The sequence below is a fragment of the Aricia agestis genome, chromosome 14 (assembly GCF_905147365.1).
Source record: "Aricia agestis chromosome 14, ilAriAges1.1, whole genome shotgun sequence".
In the NCBI taxonomy this organism is placed as follows: Eukaryota; Metazoa; Arthropoda; class Insecta; order Lepidoptera; family Lycaenidae; genus Aricia; species Aricia agestis.
Window position 1 is genome coordinate 13,162,838 of NC_056419.1, and position 21,884 is coordinate 13,184,721.

The window sequence follows — 21,884 nt, forward strand, 5'->3', positions numbered from 1 at the left end:
ATAATTATAGAGATATGTATAGCTTGATGTCATTCCTGTTAGCAGATAAAGAGGTCGAAATCACTAGAGGTGCCTTAAACTTCAAGAAGCTCATTTGAAAGAAGCTGACTTCTCGTGGGGATGAACGTCACCAATTCCAACAATGGTAACAATGGGACCGCGTATGTAGTATATTCTTTCCAATTGAAAAACGATTATCAAAACTGGTCAACTCATTAAAAAGAAATGCGTGATTATACAAAAAAAAAATGCACGTTGATTTAATACCTCTCTCATATCAGTTTTCGTTGGTTTAATACAAATTTAGATTCCACCGATATACAAATATTATTTTGTTGTTTAAATAAAAAGTCAATAAATCCCCTAACAAGTGGAAGGCAAATGTTTGCGCTAATCAGCAACAAAAAGTTGGGGACGTGATGGCAATACACCGTCAATCAGGCCTACATCTACATATTAAATCGGCTTTGAGTTCTGTCTTTTTGATTTGATTATAACGGCCTCGGAACTGGTGGTATAATTCATTAGCGTCCACTTTCTATAATGGGTAGAGTTAGGATACGTTTTTGCTTCAGATTGCAGGTTGCACTTAGGATCAGGAAGAGCTTCAGATGTTGAGGCATTGGAGGAGACTAAAATAAGAAGATAGCCAGAAAATGGTACGTCCACTTTACTATAATTAGAGCGACTGCAGACTTACAATTTCAAGTTGGCCAACTAAATCGCATAGTACACCAATAGCTATAGCGAATTATGAGAGCTCGCATATTGCATCCAACTGAATTGTACAACTAAATAATTGGACACCAATCGTATAAGAACCGCGATTCCTTTCCGATTACCTACAAATTAAAAAGTTGTCCAATTAAATTGTGAAACTACGCAATTTTGTTGTACGATAGCCAACTCGAAATTGTACAATATCTGCCCAGCGGTGACCCTTAGGCCTTAGATTTGAAGAAGGTGCATCCCTTCTGTTGGGACTAGAATCTCTCTCTAAAAGGACCCTTCAGTTACACACACACATACATAATTCTCGCATATGAATTTCTTATACCTAAAACGAAATGTTTATTCAAAACCCTTGGCTGCATCATATTTACAAAGTATGTCGATAATGGCCTAACTTGAACATTGGGCCGTAATTGAAGAAAATTAGCCAACATTCGGATGGATTCGTAATGAATTCGTCAAACTCAGCGTGACGTACGTCGCAAACGAGAAAAGTTTGATCGGAGCTACAGAAATTCATTAGCGCACGCCTTTAGAGCGTTTTCACAATCAACGGATCCGATATGGATATCGGATCGGTTGATTGTGAAGCAAAGATGATTTTTGATATTAAAGATAATTTTACTTTTTCTTCCTTTTTTAAGCTAACACGCTATATATATATTATTTTTCGCTACCAAAATTCTTCTTCGTTCGTCGGAGAAGAATATACGTAAAAATTCGTCTTTACGGATATTCTTCTCCGGTTACCACTTTAAAAGGATAAGTCGCATGTTAATAGGTAAGTAATATTAAAAGACTTGAAATTTCATGGACTTTCAAGCTATTAGTTATTATGACAAATTTATAACAAATTCATAATTACGGTTGCAGCCGTTAATATGTTATAGTAATTATATTGAAATGATTGTAAATAAACCAACAAAATTTCTTGTTAATGATTATAATTCGTCCTTTACCTAAAATCCCTTATCCATTACAGCCGTCCCATTTTCGCCCTATTTCTATTCTTCCCTATTTATCCAAGGTTCTAGAAGCATGTGTTCAAAAGCAGCTCTCCGCGTTTGTTATCCAAAACAAAATCCTCTCACCATTTCAATCTGGATTCAGACCGGGGCACAGTACCACCTCTGCTTTGTTAAAAGTAACTAATGATGTAAGGGCTGGCATGGAGAACTCAAAAATTTCTGTCTTAGTTTTAATCGATTTTTCCAGCGCATTTAATAACGTCGACCATGACATTCTTCTGTCAATTCTTTCCCGTATTCTCTCACCCGAAGTTTTAAATTGGTTTTGTTCCTATCTTCGAGGACGCCAGCAGAGTGTAAGATTAGATGATTCCTCTTCTAGTTGGGTGGATCTTGAAGCTGGTGTACCTCAAGGCGGTATTCTCTCTCCCCTTTTGTTTTCTCTATTTATTAATCTTATATCCCTGGTTATACTTCATTGTGCGTATCACCTTTATGCCGATGATTTGCAGGTTTACATTCAAGAGAGGGTTGAAGAGTTACCTGCTGCGATTAGGAATATGAACCGGGACTTGGAGGCTATAAATGCGTGGTCTGCAAATTTCGGTCTGCATGTAAACGCCAGTAAATGTCAAGCCATCTTGATTGGCAGTCCGCGCTTGATGAGTCGAGTCGATATTAGAGCCCTTCCACCCGTCGTCTTTGGTAATAGTGTCATCCCTTTTAGCTCCAGTGTTAAAGATCTCGGGCTACATATAGACAGCAGTCTCGATTGGCGTACTCACATTACTAACGTCTGCCGTAAGGTGACAGGCTCTTTGCGGTCTCTTTATCGACTAAAAAACTTTTTACCTTTTAATATAAAGTCGCTGCTGGTTCAAGCCCTTATAGTTCCACAACTGGATTACGGTGACGTTTGTTGTTTCGAACTCCGTGAAGAACTACTTAACAAACTTGACCGTATGCTAAATAACTGCATCAGGTTCATTTTCAATCTTCGTAAGTTTGATCATGTCTCTCAATACCGATCTAAGTTGCAATGGCTGCCAATTCGTCAACGTCGTTCACTGCGTGCACTGTGTATGCTGTACTCTCTCCTTTACTCTCCCAGTGCTCCTCTATATTTATCTTCCCACCTTGAATTTTTCAGTAATACCCACAGTCAGGAACTTCGATCATCCAAAAACTTGCGACTACATTGTCCCTCTCATAATTCCAGTATTGTCCACTCCTCCTTCCATGTACAGTCCATACTCCTTTGGAACGCCCTTCCCCAAGAAATCAGGATGTCCCCTAACAAAAATATTTTTAAACGCAGAGTTCGTCAATTATATTTAAATCAGTTGAATAATAATTAGTAATTAGATTAAGGTTTCACTGGAATTCATATTTGACAAATATATTATTATATTACATATTTTCATTTAGTAATTCAATTCCTTATTCTATGTAGGTATATCTTATTTATATAGTTTAATTATGTATAACTTATGTATGGTATTATAATAAGCTTATAGTGTGTATTAGTATGTATAATAGGTAATTACGGTTTATGTAGGTCTATTATGATAAAATATGTATAAAATAATTATATAACTATTTATTTAATGTCTAAACCAATTCAGTCTTAGAATGCGCCTATTCTACACTTTCATCATCACCCTAAGGTTGGCTGGTAGAGAATGCCACACGGCATTAAGCCCGCCTATGTAAATATTTGCATAAAGTGTTTTAAATAAATAAATAAAAATATAATATCAGTAGGTATAGGACAAATTTCCCTTGATGATTATCGAATACGATTGATATCCGATGCCAAATATCTGATCGGATATAGTGAAAACGCTCTCAAATGAAATTACGCTTGGTAATAAAAAGTTCCGATTCGCCATTAGGCGTAAAGTTTTTATATTTGTTTAATTATTTTCGTGTAGGTTAATTGCTAGGTGAACTTTATGAAGAAATTTAAGTGCTTGTTCTGACAACATTTTGCCAATTTGTTTCTACGTGAAAATTTCATTAATTTTCATATCCACGCGTTTTCACAACAAAATCCTGGCAATTTATGAAATTGCTTTTTATATTTTTGACTATTATTATAGTAATAATAGCTCCCACACCGGTTTCTGTGACGGTGGCCGGTTTCATTGAAACCAGGCCAGCTACGCAGGAGTAATTTTATAGTGCCCAAATGTGTGCGCAGTACACACGAGCACTCTCTTTTCCTACTCTCATAACTCAGTGGGACGGAAGACCGACACGACCGGCGAGAGATCAGGCGCAGGACCGACTTTTTACATGCCCATCCGACGCATGGATCATCTTACTTGTCAGACAATAATTAGGTGATCAGCCTGCATTGTCCTAACCAAACTTGGAAATAACATGTTACCAACGCGGGAATCGAACCCACGACCTCTGAGTCAAGAGCCGCGCTCTATACCACTAGACCATGGAGGCGTTACTTTCTGACTATTATTAAACTGGTTTACTAGCGCGAAACCTAGTGGCTAGTTAAAATTAACTCAGTTACACTAATGCTGATGTTTCTATCATTTTATAGAACAAGAAAAAGTTAGAAAACGGCAAGTAGCGTAATATATTTTGTGTCACAATTTATAGTTACAATAGGCATGATGACTACTTTTTTCTTATTGGTAATTGGAAGACCCTTAAAAATAAAAACATCGCTGAAAGAATGTCTATGATAGCTTAAAAATTCACCTAGATATGACAATTCAAACATCTCATAAAATAGACCTGCCCGAAACGCTCCATACAAAGTGCTACGAAAGTATGACGTCACTTTTTCGTAGTTTGTACGCATCGGGAGAGAACTTTGTTCGATAGGTATATTAAATATTGCGTTTATGAAAGTGGTTTCATAACAGATGTTGCTTTTAATTGCATAAGTTATCGAATAGTATACAAACATTAGGAAATTTAATTTAAAAAAATTCGACTTGAATATCCAACTTTGAAGGCGCATAACAAAAAAAAAATACAAATGCTATCAAGCTGAAATTTTGGGAACACTTATTTTTTACCGTGATTTCTTTATTTTGTTAACAAAATTTGCTAATCTTTGACCTTGTCATCATCCCTATTCATACGTACACTGGTCTGTTTGTTTTGTCCCACCATTTCGAAATTCACGCCCACCGGCAAAATGATGTGAATGTGAATTTTTTTCCACTTTTAAATCGTTAATTTTTAAAGAACTTTATTAATTATTTTTTGACCCTAAAAATTTTTGTTCAATAACCAAGATCAAAACATGTTTGTGGCCCGCGTGAAAAAAGGTTAGGGACCACACGTCTACACCGTAGCTTTTAATGGGGCAAAATGATAAAAGGTTAGGACAAGAATAGGGGTTCTGGTATCATGTGAATAGGCAAAGATACCCCATCTTTGCCTGGCTGTGTTAAATAATATAAAAGTAAAATCTGATAGAATATGCGGGCTTGTTTCTATACGAGATACGTTCTTCGTAATGAAAAAAGTTGCCAACATTTCGTTACTTACACCTAAATCTTAAGAGAGATTAAGAGGAAAATTAATTATGGAAACAGAACATTATATAAATTCGAAATTAATTTATTAAAAATCTCGGAACGTTTATATTTGTTATTTCTAGGAGTTTGTTTACAGTGACCACTTTGCGAAACAAATATTTAATGTTTATTTTGTGAGATTCGCGACTGAATAGCGTTGCTTGAAATAAAAATACTTTGTTCCAGTTTTCACCTCGATTTTGAATATAAGACCGATATTATTAGATATTTAAATAATCTTTCATTGTGTATCGAAATTCATTTTATACATGTAACGCGGGAAATAGTAAGCCTACGGGGGACCATCAAGCGGGGATGTTTTTTTTTCGCGTCCACCCGACCGTGTCGTTGGATAGGTTTTTTTAAAAATATTACGAGTATTCATAGATCAGGTATCCATTTGTGAAATGTGAAGTTTTAAAGTGGAAAAAACCTTCTGCCAGCTAAACGGTTGCTTCTGGAAATGTGAAAACATTCATGGGAGTAGGAAATATGCTGAATTTAAAAGGAAAACTATCACGGCTAAGAAGACTTAATAAGTTTTTGAGAAATAGTCGATCAACTAAAATATAATATGTATTCGGCGAAGTATAAAGGAACTTTTTGTTCAAATTTCTTTAAACGTAACTGAGATTATAATATTGTTAGTAGTATAAAACACGTTATAAATGTGACCATTCATTGACTATACAAAAATTTTCCAAAACTAGCGGTACTATATACTACGGAACCCTACATTGCGCGTAGGGTTGTCAGATGTCCGGTATTTAAGCGTACAGTCCGGTATTTTCGAGGCCAGGACCCCTATCATTAACTTTGTCAAAACCTGAGCTAATCCGTGCAGGTATGTAAACAGTTGTAAAGTGAGTGGTTCTGTTTCGGTATCATTTGCACTTTTACTTCTGAATGGTTTTAACCTGTAATATTTGTCTCTGAACTGGATTAAGAAATGTCAAACACGAACGTCAAATTTGACTAACGGAATTGTTTTTTTTTTAGGAATTGAAATGGCTTAGCCATAACGACTAACGGAAAAATTGTAAATCAAGATGAAAATATAGTTTAAAAAAAGATTGATATTTTTTATTATAAAATATACTATTTTCTAATATGTAACGTGGTCAATGTAGGAATAGTTACTTTTGCACCGATTTATTGTATTTAAAGGTAATTATTATAAATGTGTAAATGGTTTTATTTATATTTTTTGGTATTTTATAAGCCCTATATGAAAACACTGAGAAAATAACACTCCTTCATGTTTATATTATCACAAGCATGGCGATCTAGAGGAGAAAGAATTCTCTGACATTGGCAACTAACTGAGTCGGCAATTAAAAAAGAGAAGAAGAAGGAGACAAAAAAAAAAGATAATTAGATATTGTTATTAAGTTTATAGAGATTATGTTTTAAGCAAGAAATTGATAAGTTTATTATATCCTATACCTATTTGATACCTACGCTAAATAATCTACCATGAAAAAGTCTTAGAAATGCATCAAACTTGTGGATTACAATTACATGCATTACAACAGAGTTGATGTCATGAGTTGAACATAGTTTGTTGAACTTGAACTCATTCTTGAACACCTACGTTTTTTTGAGCTTTCAAATAGGTATTATTGTAACATAAACAGGCAATTTATAAGTTTAATAATCCCCTTTTCGTGCCTTGTAAGGCATTTTACATTATTAGTACTGTGTACGCTGAACCAAATATTTTTCAGGATAAAGGATGATTGCTAACACTGAGATACTATAAGTACTACATTTTATAATAAAGAATTGCAAGTGTAATGATGACGAAGTCCTAGGAAGATAATATATATTCACTCAAAAGCTTTAATTAAAAGAAATTTAGTAAATACTCGTTTTTAAATGTTTTTTTATTTATTTTCTCACTTAAATATACCTACCTTAGATACATATTCATACACAGCTTTCATCAATAGGTACTACATTTGTCTTAAACCTTATTATCAACCTAGTATCAGATAGGCAAGTGTTAAATCTCTTTTATATTATACTTATAAAAATATTTATACAGCGGAAATCTTAAACAAGGTCTTGTCACTTAAAATCAAAGAAGATGAATCAAATATCCCTTGTGTAAATATTAATTTATTATTATTAAAGGAGTTCAAATACCAACTTTTGATGAAAGATAAAAACAATATTATAATTTCAGACTTTTATTTGGCAAACCAATAACAATTAGAAACTGCATTGCAAGTTGCAACTATGGGAAATTGCCTGGGATATCTCAGACAGAGAGCGGTCAAGGGTTTTGTGTTCTTTGTGTTGTATTATGTTGTAGAATGCCTCCCGTGTGAGTATCTCTATATACTCACACAGGAGGAGTTCTGAATGTGTCAGAATTGCTCCTCAGTCACACACTGACTGCTCCAACGCAAATGCTTCAACGCGTGACCACTCTGTCTGATAGGTCCCTAAAACGACCACATCTTTTTAAAATGTATAATACATGAGGACTTACTAAAGTCCTTATTACATTAAAATTTAAAATGTATTTTAAATTTTAATGTAATAATATAAAACTAATATTATTATTATTGAGGTACAAAAGAATTTTTGGTAATAATAATATAAGTTCCAATGAAAATATTATGTTTTATGAACAATAAGTATGTTTGTTTTGCAATTTTTGTTATGTCTTTTTGGAAAAAGTACTATAAGTAATGTAGGATTATATTTTTGAGTTTTAGTGACTATTCCCATTATATATTATATCATATTGTAGTCAAGAGAAGTTATAAATGAAAAAGTGCATATGAGAATTTAGCTAATTTGGATTTTATATTATCAATGATTTAACTTTTCTAGTAGTTTAGGTGTATGTGTGTGTGTCAATATTTATTCGTGAATATACATGAATCTAAAGTTTCAAAGGTTGTGTTCTCAAAATTCTTGTTATTGAGAAAGTAATACCTTTGAATTTACCTCTTTGGTGCAGCGTTTATCATGCATGGTTTTTGTTATTTCACAAACTATTTCCTTGTGGAAATAGTTTGTGAAATAACACAAAGACCTACTGCAATCAAAAGATTGTACGAAATGCTCCTAAGATAGGTTCCTAAGAAGTACATAGTAAGTCCTCATGTATTTTAAGTTTTAATTTAATATAAAACTAATACTTATTATTATTATTGAGGTAAGTACAAAAGTATTTTTGGTAATACATAATAATATATGTTCCTATGATAATATTATGTTTTATGAACAATAAGTTCCATATGTTTGTTATGCAATTCTTATTAAGTAAGTCTTTTTTGGAAAAGTACTATAATGTAGGTTTTTGTTTTTGAGTAAAATTTAGTGATTTACACTATTCCCATCATATAATACCATATTGTAGTCAAGAGAAGAAGTTATACTTAAATGAAAAAGTGCTCATATGAGAATTTAGCTAATTGGGATTCTATGATATTATCAATTATTTAACTTTTCTAGAAGTTTAGGTGTGTCAATGTTTATCCGGAGCATGTTATACATACATCTAAAGTTTAAAAGGTTGTGTTCTGAAAATTCTTGTTAAAAGTAAGTAATATTGAATTTACCTCTTTGGTGCAGTCTATACTTACAATTCTGCCGGCCAACTCTACTGTAGCACATGTGATAGGACATTCAAAACCAAGTTCGGTCTAGCAAGTCATATTAGGGCTCATAATAGAAACGATCCTTAATTTCTGGGGTCGCCGTTATCGAAATCGATAAGGAGGACTATATATATATATATATCATGCATATACCAATAATACTTCAGATTTACAAGGAAATAGTTTGTGAAATAACACAAAAACCTACAATGCAACTATAAGATTGTACCTGTAGGTTTTTGGTGAAAATTCATACTTGTTTTACAGTAAGTAATTATACACAACACTTGTGTTCCTTATACCTTGTATGCGTTTCTTGTGTACTAAATCAATGCAGTCTTAGCTCATCGCACAAATGCAAACCTTATTGTTGACTAGACATATAGGTATACTACACCTCACTTATGTTATTATTCTGAAACCTCACTAACACTAAATGGATTACTAAGGTCTCTACGTTTCTTATGTATCACTTCGTGATTAACTTGAGAATACCTACTTAATCGTTTTCCAAAAATTTGGACACTTCGAATGTTTAGTTTTTTGGTTTTAATAACGAATTATTTTCACTAAAATATATGCTATAGACTAAAATATAACTTATTAAGTAACTAACCAACTAAATAGCAATATAATTTAAGACTAAAAAGTATGTAATATTAATAAATAAAATTACTAAAATGTAAACTATTCAGTAAAAGCTACTCGTTGGTTGGTGTTTATTGAATTGCTGTATTTGACGTAAAAGCAAGCGAGCTTATGTCAGAAGTGTTGTCATGATTCGAAATTATTACTCAGTTAACAATGGAGAAGTGAGTTTTGTGTCACGTGACCACTGACTGGCTGGAAAATAGAGGTCATGGTACCAAAATGCGAGCCAGTCAGTATTCTGGCTGGCTTTAAGAGCTCATGATAGAGGGGCAGTCCGGTAAAAAATAAAAGGTCATACCGGACAGAACAATGTCCGGTATTTTGAGAAAAGTCGGTACTGTACTACTAGTTGATTTTAATTTTTAGAAGGTGCTACCTTTATTTCGTTAATTAAGTTGTAGTAATCAAGTAAAAGGCTTTCTCAAAATTAGCATACCACAATTGTATGACCGCAATAATAATATAAAAAAACTGTATTTTTGCGACATACCATTCCGCAAAAATACAGTTTTTTTCGGGTTGTCCGGTATTTTTTCGTGAGTCACCTGGCAACCCTAATTGCGCGTGGCCCGACACCACAATAGACATAACTACCAGTAGTTCGACTGCAAAGAGACGGACAGGTTTCAATATCTGTCAAATTCGTCGGGTTTCACTAGGACTATGAACGGAATGTGCCTCGCGCTGGCTGATATAATTTATTTTTAAATATTAAAAATAAAGATTTCAAAATTGGATTCTGACAATTTTAATCGCATGTGCCAAAACACAAACAACAATACGACCAAAGAGGTCCGTCGTCAGCGACACGTCCAGCGAATATGTCATAGTTTTAAATTCGTAGGTAACAAGTTAACAACCCTAGCGACGATTTTCGTCATAATACGTCAAATTTAAAAATTTCAACATCAGTTCTAAGACGGCATACTCTATCATTCTGTCTACTCTGCCGACACGCACTTGGCTGATTTTGAATTTCAATAATCTCGTTGTACTATTGATGTGAGAACTATTTTGACTCTTGACAGCTTTCCTTTGATTGCGACACATATATATAATTCTGTCTACTCTGACATAGACAAAGAATTGGGGTGTCATATAAATAAGTTTACGAGATTTCCCGTCTCAGATAAACTAACTTTATTTTCCAAGATACTATACGTACTGTTATGATATCATTTCCACGGTTATCCTATTCAAGGTGAAAAGCTGAGCATGCGGTCTCACGCTTGTGCAATATTTCATAGAATCATCATTTTTCGTTTCCTTTCTTTCATTTTGTAATAAATTAATTAGAGTAGCTTTGAACCTCGGCGCGACAACACATATTTGTGTAATTTCAATTTAAATAAATTTTCAGCTGTAAAAAATATTTTTTTTAAAAACTTCCCCCTGACCCACTCCGTAATAGTGGTGTCAGAAGTGGGATGCTCGAGAAACCGCCACGATTTCGGCAATCTTAAAAACGGCGCGAGTGTAATTTTGTGCGGAACTAAAATTTTCGGTGGAAAAACTCAAAGTTGGTGATTGTGATCACGACAGTAAGCCTCAGATCGGACTGACTGAGCCTGCTGATCATTCTGTGCGTTTTCTCGTCGCGATTCGTGGACATCTTTGGCTCTAAGCGTTAAGAGCAAGCCAGTTCCAAAACCCGGGCGTATTCCGTCGGGCTCGCTGTGCTGCCGCTGGCGTTTTATCACGCCGTTCGCGCTGTGCCGTTGTTCCTGTGCCGCTGTCGCTGCTGCCGTCGTGCCGGTTGGGCCGTAACTTCTCCGTGGGCGCTACTTGGTGGTGCCACGCAGCTGCTAGCTGCCTCCTGGTCTTCTCGAGCTGCTCGTCATCCGTGGGTCTGGGACGTCGCCGCGCCGCCGAAACATCGATGGACACTACTCTCCTTCTCGCAGCAGTACTGTGAGTCGTACATATTATTTTTTGTATATTGTGTGCAACAATCCTCTAATTCCTTCCTGAAAATCTCATAAAATTTCTTCAGATATTTAATTATTTTAAATGAATTATAATACATCGTAAAACGTAATTAAAAATCGTTGCGTATAATTTTAATTAAATTCCTATTTAATCTTTAATCGCGTATCTAATAATATACTCAAAGAAATTTTTATTTGTCATTGTGCTTAGTGTCGATTTCCCTAAGTATAATAAACGATAAAATGTCTGTAAAATCAGATAAATCGGAAACTAAGGTAGAAGCCGTAACAATGGAACAATATCCTATCAAAATTTTATGTGATTTTATTAATAATTATAATGGAGAACGTGATACATTAACAGCATTTCTGACAAATTGTAAAAATGCCCTAGAATTAGCATCCCCTAGCCAGCGAAATTTGCTCCTTAAATATATACTTTCTAAATTGGGTGGTAAGGCTCAAATTGCTTGTGCGAATAAAGTTTTCGAGGATTTCGATAGTTTAATGAATTTTCTTCAACAAAATTTTGGAGAGAAAAAACATCATAATCATCTTTTGTTAGAATTACAGTCATGCAAACAGTCCTCAGATGAATCTGTAGCTCAATATGCATTACGCATTGAAACTTGTCTCACTTCCTTACAATCAGAAATAATTAATTCCAATTGTTCAAAAAGTGAAATTCCGGGGCGTATCGCCATGACGGAAGATCTAGCTTTATTTTCATTTTGCATAGGGCTTCGGCCTTTACTCAGTAGCGCTGTCCGGAATAGAGAGCCTAAAACTCTCAACAATGCCGTAAATATTGCTATCGAGGAAGAAAAGATACAGAATCATATTTCTAAAATAAATTCAATTAAATTATGTTCGTCGTGTAACCGATCAGGACACGCAGAAAAGGACTGTCCGCGTAAAATCAAAATAAGACCATTTTTATCTCGAAATCCTACGACTTCCACTATGTCACAAAATCAAAATGTTTCTAAAGTTATAATTTGCCGGTATTGTAAGAAACCGGGGCACGACATTTCGCAATGCTTTAGACGAAAACAGAATTCTCATGGTCCTTCCCGTGATAACAATATTCCCAGCCAGCATCATGTTACTGCTGAGTCGCCGCCCACCGCTAGTTACGAACGCGATGAAAATTGTGAACAATGCGAGGTAGATTCGTTCGAAACAGAAAATTTAAACTAAATAATCGGGTATCATCATCGTGCCGCCGATCACCCGATAATAAGATAGGCACAAACATTATGAATATTTCCTGTAATAATTCTAGTGACGACTCTCAGCCTACTCTTTCTAGAGTCTCTAATTCGCTGAGCCGCGTTCGACCGATATCTTCGAGATGTCCACTGTCGACTCGGACGGTCTCCTGTCACGTTAATAAAAGCAGTAATAACTGCCCGCATCGTAATGATGTTATTAAAAACCCTCAGCCAACTCCCTCTGGAGTCACTGATTCGCTGAGCCGTATTCGACCGATACCTTCGGGATCTCCTTTGTCGAAACGGACGGTTTCTTGTCAAACTCAACCTACTCCGCCGAGAGTCACTAATTCGTTAAGTCCTATTAAAAATAAAACTACTTCTTGTAAGAGTTCATGTAAAAGTGTTCATGTGCAGACGGATACTCCTTCAAATAATAAAAATGAAAATGCTATTTCTAATACGGAGAATACTCCTATTTATGAGGTAAATTCCAATGCAAAAGTATCCTTGCCTCATGTATTTTTAAAAACTAATTACTCCCAAAAGCCTCTTTGTTTTTTGTTAGACACGGGCGCCTGCGTAAGTATCTTACGTCTATCAAATTTAGAACGTAAACCTATTTTATCAGCCGAAAAAATTAAATTAAAGGGTCTTAGCGACACTGACTCATATTATGAAACATTAGGGTCGATGAATATTGATTTTAATTATAAAGATATCGATTTTTCTTTTAAATTTCATGTAGTAAGTGACAAAATTCAATTTAAATATGACGGTATTTTAGGTAGCGACTTTTTCAAGACGCTACAAGCCGATATTAAATATTCTAGTAATTATCTATTTATTCTGGGTAGACGCATACCTATTCATTATAATTTATTGGCTTATAACATCCCCGCTAGATCTGAAGCCGTCATAGAATGCGGTATAAAGAATGACCCGTCTGAAATAAAAGGTTTACGCGAAGCTCTCGTTTTAGATCATGTCTATAGTGCAGGCGTATACATAGCTAATTGTATAGTAAATATTAAACCAAACAATCGAGTAAATGTTACAGTCCTTAATACTACTGAATCCGATATTACTATTCAGGATTACCGTGTGCGGTTATCGTTTATCGATAATGAGGCTATTGAAAAAAATAAATTCCAAAATATTCACGAAATTAATAATCTCAATATTTCCTCTTTTGAGAGATCTCAACGCGTGATCGATTTAATACGCACTAATCATTTAAATTGCGAGGAAACAAAATTATTATTAGAATGTTGTTCAGATTATTCAGATATATTTTATCTAGAAGGAGACCCGCTCTCATGCACTAATGGTATTGAACACTCTATTAATACAGGGAATGCAGCCCCTATTCACGCTAAGTCGTATCGTTTTCCCGAGTGTCATAAGGCCGAAGTAGGAAAACAAATTAAAAGTATGTTGGACCAGAATATTATCCGACCATCTAATTCTCCTTGGAGCGCCCCTGTGTGGATTGTGCCCAAGAAAAAGGACGCTTCGGGGGCGCAAAAGTGGCGCTTGGTAATTGATTACCGGAAGCTTAATGATGTCACTGTCACTGAGATATATCCTTTACCTTTAATCAATGATATACTAGATCAATTAGGACATTCCAAATTTTTCACCACCCTTGACCTTGTAAGTGGCTTTCACCAAATAGGCCTAAATGGAGAAGATTCGCAAAAATCAGCATTTACCGTAATCACTAACGGAGACTACTCAGGACACTACGAATTTAATCGTATGCCTTTTGGGCTAAAAAATGCGCCCGCGACGTTTCAAAAACTTATGAATTTGGTCTTATCTGGCCTGCAAGGTCTTCATTGCTTCGTATATTTGGATGACTGTATAATTTATAGTCATGATTTAAAATCCCATATGGAAAAATTAAAACTAGTCTTTGACAGATTCCGTAAATTCAATTTAAAATTGCAGCCAGATAAGTGCGAGTTCTTACGTCGCGAGGTAGCATATCTAGGTCATATTATCACTGAAAAAGGCGTATCTCCAAATCCAGACAAGGTCAAGGCAGTCACTAGCTTCCCTACTCCTAAGAATCCGAAGGACATTAAGTCATTTTTAGGGCTGGTCGGATATTACAGACGATTCATTGAAAATTTTTCAAAATTAACAAAACCTCTCACTTCCCTTCTTCGAAAAGATGCTGCATTCCACTGGTCCAATGAGCAAGAGCAAACATTTAATATATTAAAAGCTAAATTAACTTCTGCTCCGCTCCTACAATACTCCTACAATATGACTTTAGTCAGCCCTTCATCCTTACTACCGACGCTTCAAATTATGCGGTCGGAGCGATATTATCGCAAGGTCCTATAGGTAAAGACAGACCTATCGCGTACGCATCTAGGACCCTTAATAGAGCAGAGGGCAACTACTCGACAACCGAAAAAGAACTATTAGCTATCCTATTTGGCGTCAAAAATTTCCGTCCTTATTTATACGGTCACAGATTTAAAATAGTCACAGACCATAAACCGTTAGTGTGGCTATTCAATGTCAAAGATCCGGGGTCACGTCTTATTCGCTGGCGCTTAAAATTAGAAGAATATGATTACGAAATAGTTCATAAACAAGGCAAACTTAATTGCAATGCCGATGCATTATCGCGCTTCCCAGTAAATATATCAGATAACGTTAGCTCGGAACCCGAGCCTCAGCCGCACGCGCCGGTCCGTAACCCGACACAGCCGCCAACCTGTGAGGCGTCCGTCTGCGAGACTTACGATAGATTTTTACAAATTAGTAGAGACCCTAGCCATTGTTGATAGCGGTAATTGTTGAGCATAATGAATCTCTTTTAAAAGCCAAATGTAAATTGATAGCATACCCGACCTCCATAGATTTGGATGAGTCAGTGCCCTATTGTTCTGAAATTATAGAATTATCCACAAGCGAACCAAATATAAGAGATATAGAGAGAGAATTATATACTTATTATAATACTTCTAATGATAAGCACTTATTTACTCATCTTTTTACTCGTGTTCATCACTATGATGAAATGTCTTATAAAGAAATATTTAATTTACTCATTGCCTATCGCGATATGATAAAATATTGGTATATGGAAGAGAAGGAGTTCGCTATATCGGATTTTTCTGATCCTTTTAATAAATTGTCCTATACAAAAATTTATAATATATTAGCTTTTATTTTTCATAAAACGGGTATAAAAATAAATATATATAAAAATTCTATTCTTTTCCCTACTCCGGAAGAAGTAAAACAAATTCTCAAAGATCATCATGACTCTCTATCCGCGGGTCACCCTGGTATAGCGCGTATGTTTGAGAGAATTAAATCCATGTATTGGTGGAAAACTATGCGTCAAGATGTAGAGGATTACGTTAAAAATTGCAGATCGTGTCAGATTAATAAGCCTCTTCGTCAGACTAATCGCGCTCCTATGATTATAACGAGTACAGCGACCAGGCCTATAGAGAAAGTATACCTAGATATAGTAGGTCCCCTTCCGGAGACGTATGAATTTAAATACAAGTTTATTTTAACGTTACAGGATGATTTAACAAAATATTCTCAAGCTTACCCGTTACAGACCTGTTCGGCGGAAGAAACTGCCAAGAAATTAATTCATTTTATATCTCACGTAGGTATTCCCAAATTTATAGTAACGGATCAAGGTACAAATTTTAGCTCTGAAGTTTTACGTCAATTAAGTATATTATTCGGGATAAAGCATATATTTGCTTCCCCTCATCATCCGCAAACTTGTGGAGCTCTGGAAAGAAGTCATTCGACGCTTAAAGAATATTTACGTCCATTTGTCAATGAAAATGCTAATACTTGGGACTTATATATAAATACTGCAATGTTCTTGTATAATTCTAATACTCATACCACCACAGGCTTTCCGCCGTTTGAATTGCTATTCGGTTTTAAACCTTATATTCCTAAATCTATAGATACGTTAGAAAATAATACTTACACTGATTACATACGAGCGGTTAATCATCGGTTATACTATAGCAGGCAGAAGGCTCTTCAAAACATCGAATCCTCTAAAGAAAAGTCTAAGAAATACTATGATAGTCACTCTAAACCGGTGACGTATAATGTCGGTGACATGGTTTATGTAAAATGTCATCACAAGCAAAACAAGGCATTATCACCCATATGGAAAGGTCCATTTAAGATTGTTAAAATGAATGGTAATCATTCAGTTACACTACTCATGAATAGGAAACATGTACGTCATCATTATGACGAAATCAAACTAGCTTCTGATATTACGTGACACGTCATAATATCTCTTTACAGGTACTGCATAGTCCCGGTGACTCACTGTATGTATGTCACGCCCATACATGACAGTCCAGGGCTTTACTTTGATAAGCTTATAGATATTAAGTTCACTAGCACTAAATGGAATGTTGTGACGCATTTAAATGTGGATCATGTAAAACCTAATCTTAATGAAGTAGAGTTCATTTTTGAACGAGTCAATAGTCTTTGTAATTCCATCCAATTTAATCAAATTAGAATCGACTGTAGGAACTCTTTAGCCGCGTTACGTAATCAGCATTTAAATAACGTCAACAAGTTTTCCTCTATCTCCTATTTAGTAGATGACGAGCAACCTCATCGTCGCTCTAAGCGAGGGCTGTTCGATTTTGGTGGCTCAATTTTAAAAACATTTTTCGGCACCTTAGATTCTGAGGACGCTATAAAATATTCTGATGCTATTAATCAAGTACAGACGGATGAAAAACAACTTGTAGCATTAATGAAAGACAATATACACATAATTAGATCAACTATAAATTCATTCAATAGTTCTATAAATAAAGTAAATGAAAACGAAAATATTTTAATGAAAAATATGGATATAATTCAGAAATCAATGCAGGATATTTTAAACAGCAATGATCAGTTAGTAATTAAAACACAGTTAAATTCCGTTATTAACGCTTTGGATTCTATTATACTATCACTTTCATTTAGTATAGATGATATTAACAATGCCATATTATTTTCAAAATTAAATATTTTACATCCGACTGTACTCAGTCCGCATCAGCTGTTCAGTGAGTTAGATAAACACCGAAATGACTTACCTAAGCACTTTGACTTACCCGTTACGTTGTCCTTACAGAATATACATGAATTGGTAGATATTTCCGATTTGATATGCTATTTTCATGCCAATAAGATTATAATAATAATTAAAATACCTTTAGTATTGCCGCAAACATATAATTTATACAATGTTATATCATTCCCAGTTCCATATGATATTCAACACCCAAATACCTTCATCCTAATTGCTCCCTCTAGCCCATATGTTGCAATAACTCAAGATCATATGTTCTACTCACTACTGTCGAGACTAGACGAGTGTAAAGTGATAAGTGAAAAGTGCTATATTTGTGAGTTGAAAAACGTATATTCGGTAATCGCGAATCCCACGTGTGAAACGGTTCTTTTAAGTGAAGTAGTTGATAAGATTCCTTCCACTTGCCAGACAAGATTAATTCATGGATCTGTAGATCTTTTTCATAAATTGAGTAACAACAGATGGATATATGTTCAATCCGAACCGGGCAAATGCCACGTCAGCTGCAATGACGATCTGACGACCCACGAAGTCATCTTGTTTGGTACAGGTGTTTTTACCTTACCTAGGCATTGCAAAGGCTTTTATAAAACCTTACAGTTTACACCTTCTGACCTTGTTTATACGAATGACAATATAACAGCTAATGTAATATCCAATTTTAATATACTCCAAGACGATTGTTGCGAAAGAAACAAAATAAATAAGACCTTGTCTCAAATTCATTTGTCAAAAATAGATCATATTAATAATTTAGACTCGTTGTTACATGCTAGTATAAATTTAGATTCTTTAGAAAAAGAACTTAACAAAATTCAAAATCCTTCTCATTTTAGCACTTATGCCGTTCATTACTTAATGACAGGTTATATTATAAGTTTTGTAATGTTTGTTTATTTTCTATGCAGATGTAAAAGAAATTTCTTATCCAGGCCATCATCATCAGCATGTTGCATAAAAATATTTAACCAATGTAATAATAAAAGGTCAGAGGAAAAATCAGTTTCACATTCCATTAGTATCAGAGGTAATGATGATGAATTTATATCAACTGAAGATATTGAATTAAAGAATACTCCTATCCCATGCAAAAGAAATATTTTAGTGAACACCAACTCAAAAACTATGTAATAATATCCAGTTAAATGAGCCTAGGAATAGTTTTAAGTCTTACGTTTTTAACTTTAAAATAAACTAGAAATAGTTTACATACATTACATTTTAGTTTTATTTTCACTTTCTTTTATTTTCTTTATTAGTTTGTAATGTGGCAGCGAAGTTCAAAGCTCTTAGTAAATTTAAATAACTTCTAGATTTCGCATCTCCTTAAGGGATGTTGCTCCATCTTATTCGGGGGGCTGTTATGATATTATTTCCACGGTTATCCTATTCAAGGTGAAAAGCTGAGCATGCGGTCTCACGCTTGTGCAATATTTCATAGAATCATCATTTTTCGTTTCCTTTCTTTCATTTTGTAATAAATTAATTAGAGTAGCTTTGAACCTCGGCGCGACAACACATATTTGTGTAATTTCAATTTAAATAAATTTTCAGCTGTAAAAAATATTTTTTTTAAAAACTTCCCCCTGACCCACTCCGTAATAGTACCTTATATTACCTTTCGTCTTTTGATTTCATAACCATTATAAATTGTTTTGTTGAAAATTTCCCCACTTGTTACAGGGCGATCCGGTGGATTGGTCATTTTTCTTTACATTTTTTATGCTTTGACCTTAACCAATCGTAAGCTTTAGTGAATTAGATAAACTCCTGAGGAAAGAAACCTAAAGAATAATATATTTTGTGCGTGTTATAAGAATCTGGAATACAGTCAAATACCTGCAAATGTTGTTGTTGCAGTCCAAAAAATTAACTGGCTTAGAGCAGACATATAAAAAAACCATACTTAATAATATAAAACAATTATGTGAAAGTGTGTCTGTCTGTTACCTCTTCACGCCCAAGCCGCTGAGCCGATTTGGCTGATCATGGATATAGTTTGAGTACCGGGAAAGGAAACAAGATACTTTTTATCCCGTAAAATGTACGATTCCCGCATAATAAACAAATTTTAGCGGACGGACTTGCAACCGTCATCTAGTATAATTATAATAATATAAACAATTTATAATCTGGAAATGTCCACAACTACTCTATGAAGTAGCACGAAATCCAAGACGCAGCGTAGGAGCTATCAACGGCCACTAAATCTGCTTAATTGGTGTGTGGTAAACGGTTTATGGCTGCAGTGGAGCTGCACAAGAAGACCTCAGTGAATTAGGCGAAATTAACCAGTAACTTACTGCAGCTACTGTAAGACCGTGTTGTAAGCTAAAATATGAGCTTGGTTGTGCAGAAATTCGTTTCTAAGCTAAATAGATTACCTATTATGTCCTTTTCGAGGAATCATTATGATTAAAGAATATAAAGTACTATATGGCACTCGCAACTCCATTTTTCGGGATCAAAAGTATCCAATGTCCTTTTCTGGGACACAAAGTATCTCTATACCAAATTTCATCAAAATCGGTTCAGTGGTTTAAGTGTAAAAAGGTTTGACAGACACACTTTCACACATCTTATAATATTAGTATGTGTATAGATATCCTAAAAATATATAATGTAAATAAATTCAGTGGTAAACCGATAAACATACGAGTACTTTTTAGTTTGGTGTCATTTTACTATCAGATAAGTTGATTCATAAGCAGATGGCGGACCTACTTAAATTGTCAATCAAAATCAAATCAAAAAATCCGAATAACATTAAGGGTGGGTTGCACATGAGGCGTGGTTATAGTTACAGTTATGGTTATAGTTAAGGCTAACTTAACTTTAACCTAAACTTTGACCACAGAATTTGACAGATTTCTGCAGTTGCTGCTCCGACAAGGCTTTAAATGAATTTGGGCGGGGGCGCTGCTGGTAAAGGAGAACTGTCAAAAATGGCGTTCTTGCATGATGACCAGCGTTAGTTTCTTTTTTCTCCTCGTTCATTTAAACTTTAAAACCTTGTCGAGCTCTATGGTTATCGTTAAATATTGCGTCCGTTATGGACCTTAACCAAAGATTTGACATTTTGAATTGTAGTTATAGTTAAAGTTACAGTTTTTAGTTATGGTAAGTTGGGGCATTTAGGGTGGGTACCCTAACTGGTATGGTATGTCAACTGCCATTGAAGTAAGTATGGATAAATTTCTTAGATCTACAACATAACCACTAGCGTAAAGCAAAAGATAAAATATATTTTAATATAAAATTTAAAATGGAATTGGAGATACCAAATGCCCAATATTTTAAATCTTTAAATTAAAAATAAATTGCATCGCAAAAGCTACCTGCCAATTTACCTACTCGAAAACGGTGAAAAACTTCACGTGAGTTTTATCTCTTTGAGGTGTCAAATTTTTACCGAAATTTACATTTTTAAGCGCCTTTATTTTTAAACGAACTCTGGGGAACATCGACATTAAGCCAACATCGGATATCCCACTATTTATAAAATTCGCACAATAAAGCCTACGCTTTCAGTCCGAATATTATGCGAAACGATATACGAAGGCTTATTGTTCGTTACTGTTTATTGGGAGAGCGACATTGAAAAATAACTTATGGATTGTTTTTGAAAACGGAACTAAAAATTCGACTTAGTTTAGCGACCAACTAACTACGTAACTAACTACTAACTTAGGCTAGGTTTCTCAAATTCGAATTCTTTATTATGCACACAATAATAAACAATAGTATGAACTAGTTAGTGTACATCACGTCGTCTCACCCATGCTAAGTAAAAACTTGTATAATGGCAATCAGACAAGGTTTGGTTTAAGTACCTGTATTAAAAAATATTAGGTACGAAATTCATGAGTTTCGTTTCATTAACTTAGGTAACATCGAAGTGATTCATAGGCAGAAGGCGGATCACCTAATTTGGTCTTGTTATGTCAACCTTAGTGTTGCGACCATAAAGTTAATATTATATCTAGCAGAATAGAGCAACAATCTCGAGCTGTCAAACGAAACCGAAATTGATTTACGTCTGTGTGTAAAATTTGTTTACGTATTAACACTTACAAGCATCTTTCTAAGAGATTAAATAGTCAACGT

At 34.7% G+C, this 21,884-nt stretch overlaps 1 protein-coding gene across 1 annotated transcript; it reads left to right on the forward strand.

The window, feature by feature from the left end:
* The first annotated feature begins 11,009 nt into the window (after positions 1–11,009).
* On the forward strand, positions 11,010–18,691 carry LOC121733946. The gene is made up of 3 exons (XM_042124349.1): positions 11,010–11,433; positions 16,982–18,425; positions 18,686–18,691. Exons 1-3 carry the CDS (start codon positions 11,402–11,404, stop codon positions 18,689–18,691), a joined length of 1,482 nt encoding a protein of 493 aa, XP_041980283.1. The 5' UTR covers positions 11,010–11,401.
* The last annotated feature ends 3,193 nt before the right edge of the window (positions 18,692–21,884 follow it).

What these genes read in the sequence shown, in the direction of transcription:
- LOC121733946 (XM_042124349.1), top strand. Translation starts at nt 11,402, where the DNA reads ATGGACACTACTCTCCTTCTCGCAGCAGTACT. An exon ending in CTCCTTCTCGCAGCAGTACT is followed by an intron (nt 11,434 to 16,981) that starts GTGAGTCGTACA and finishes ATCTCTTTACAG; the next exon opens with GTACTGCATAGTCCCGGTGA.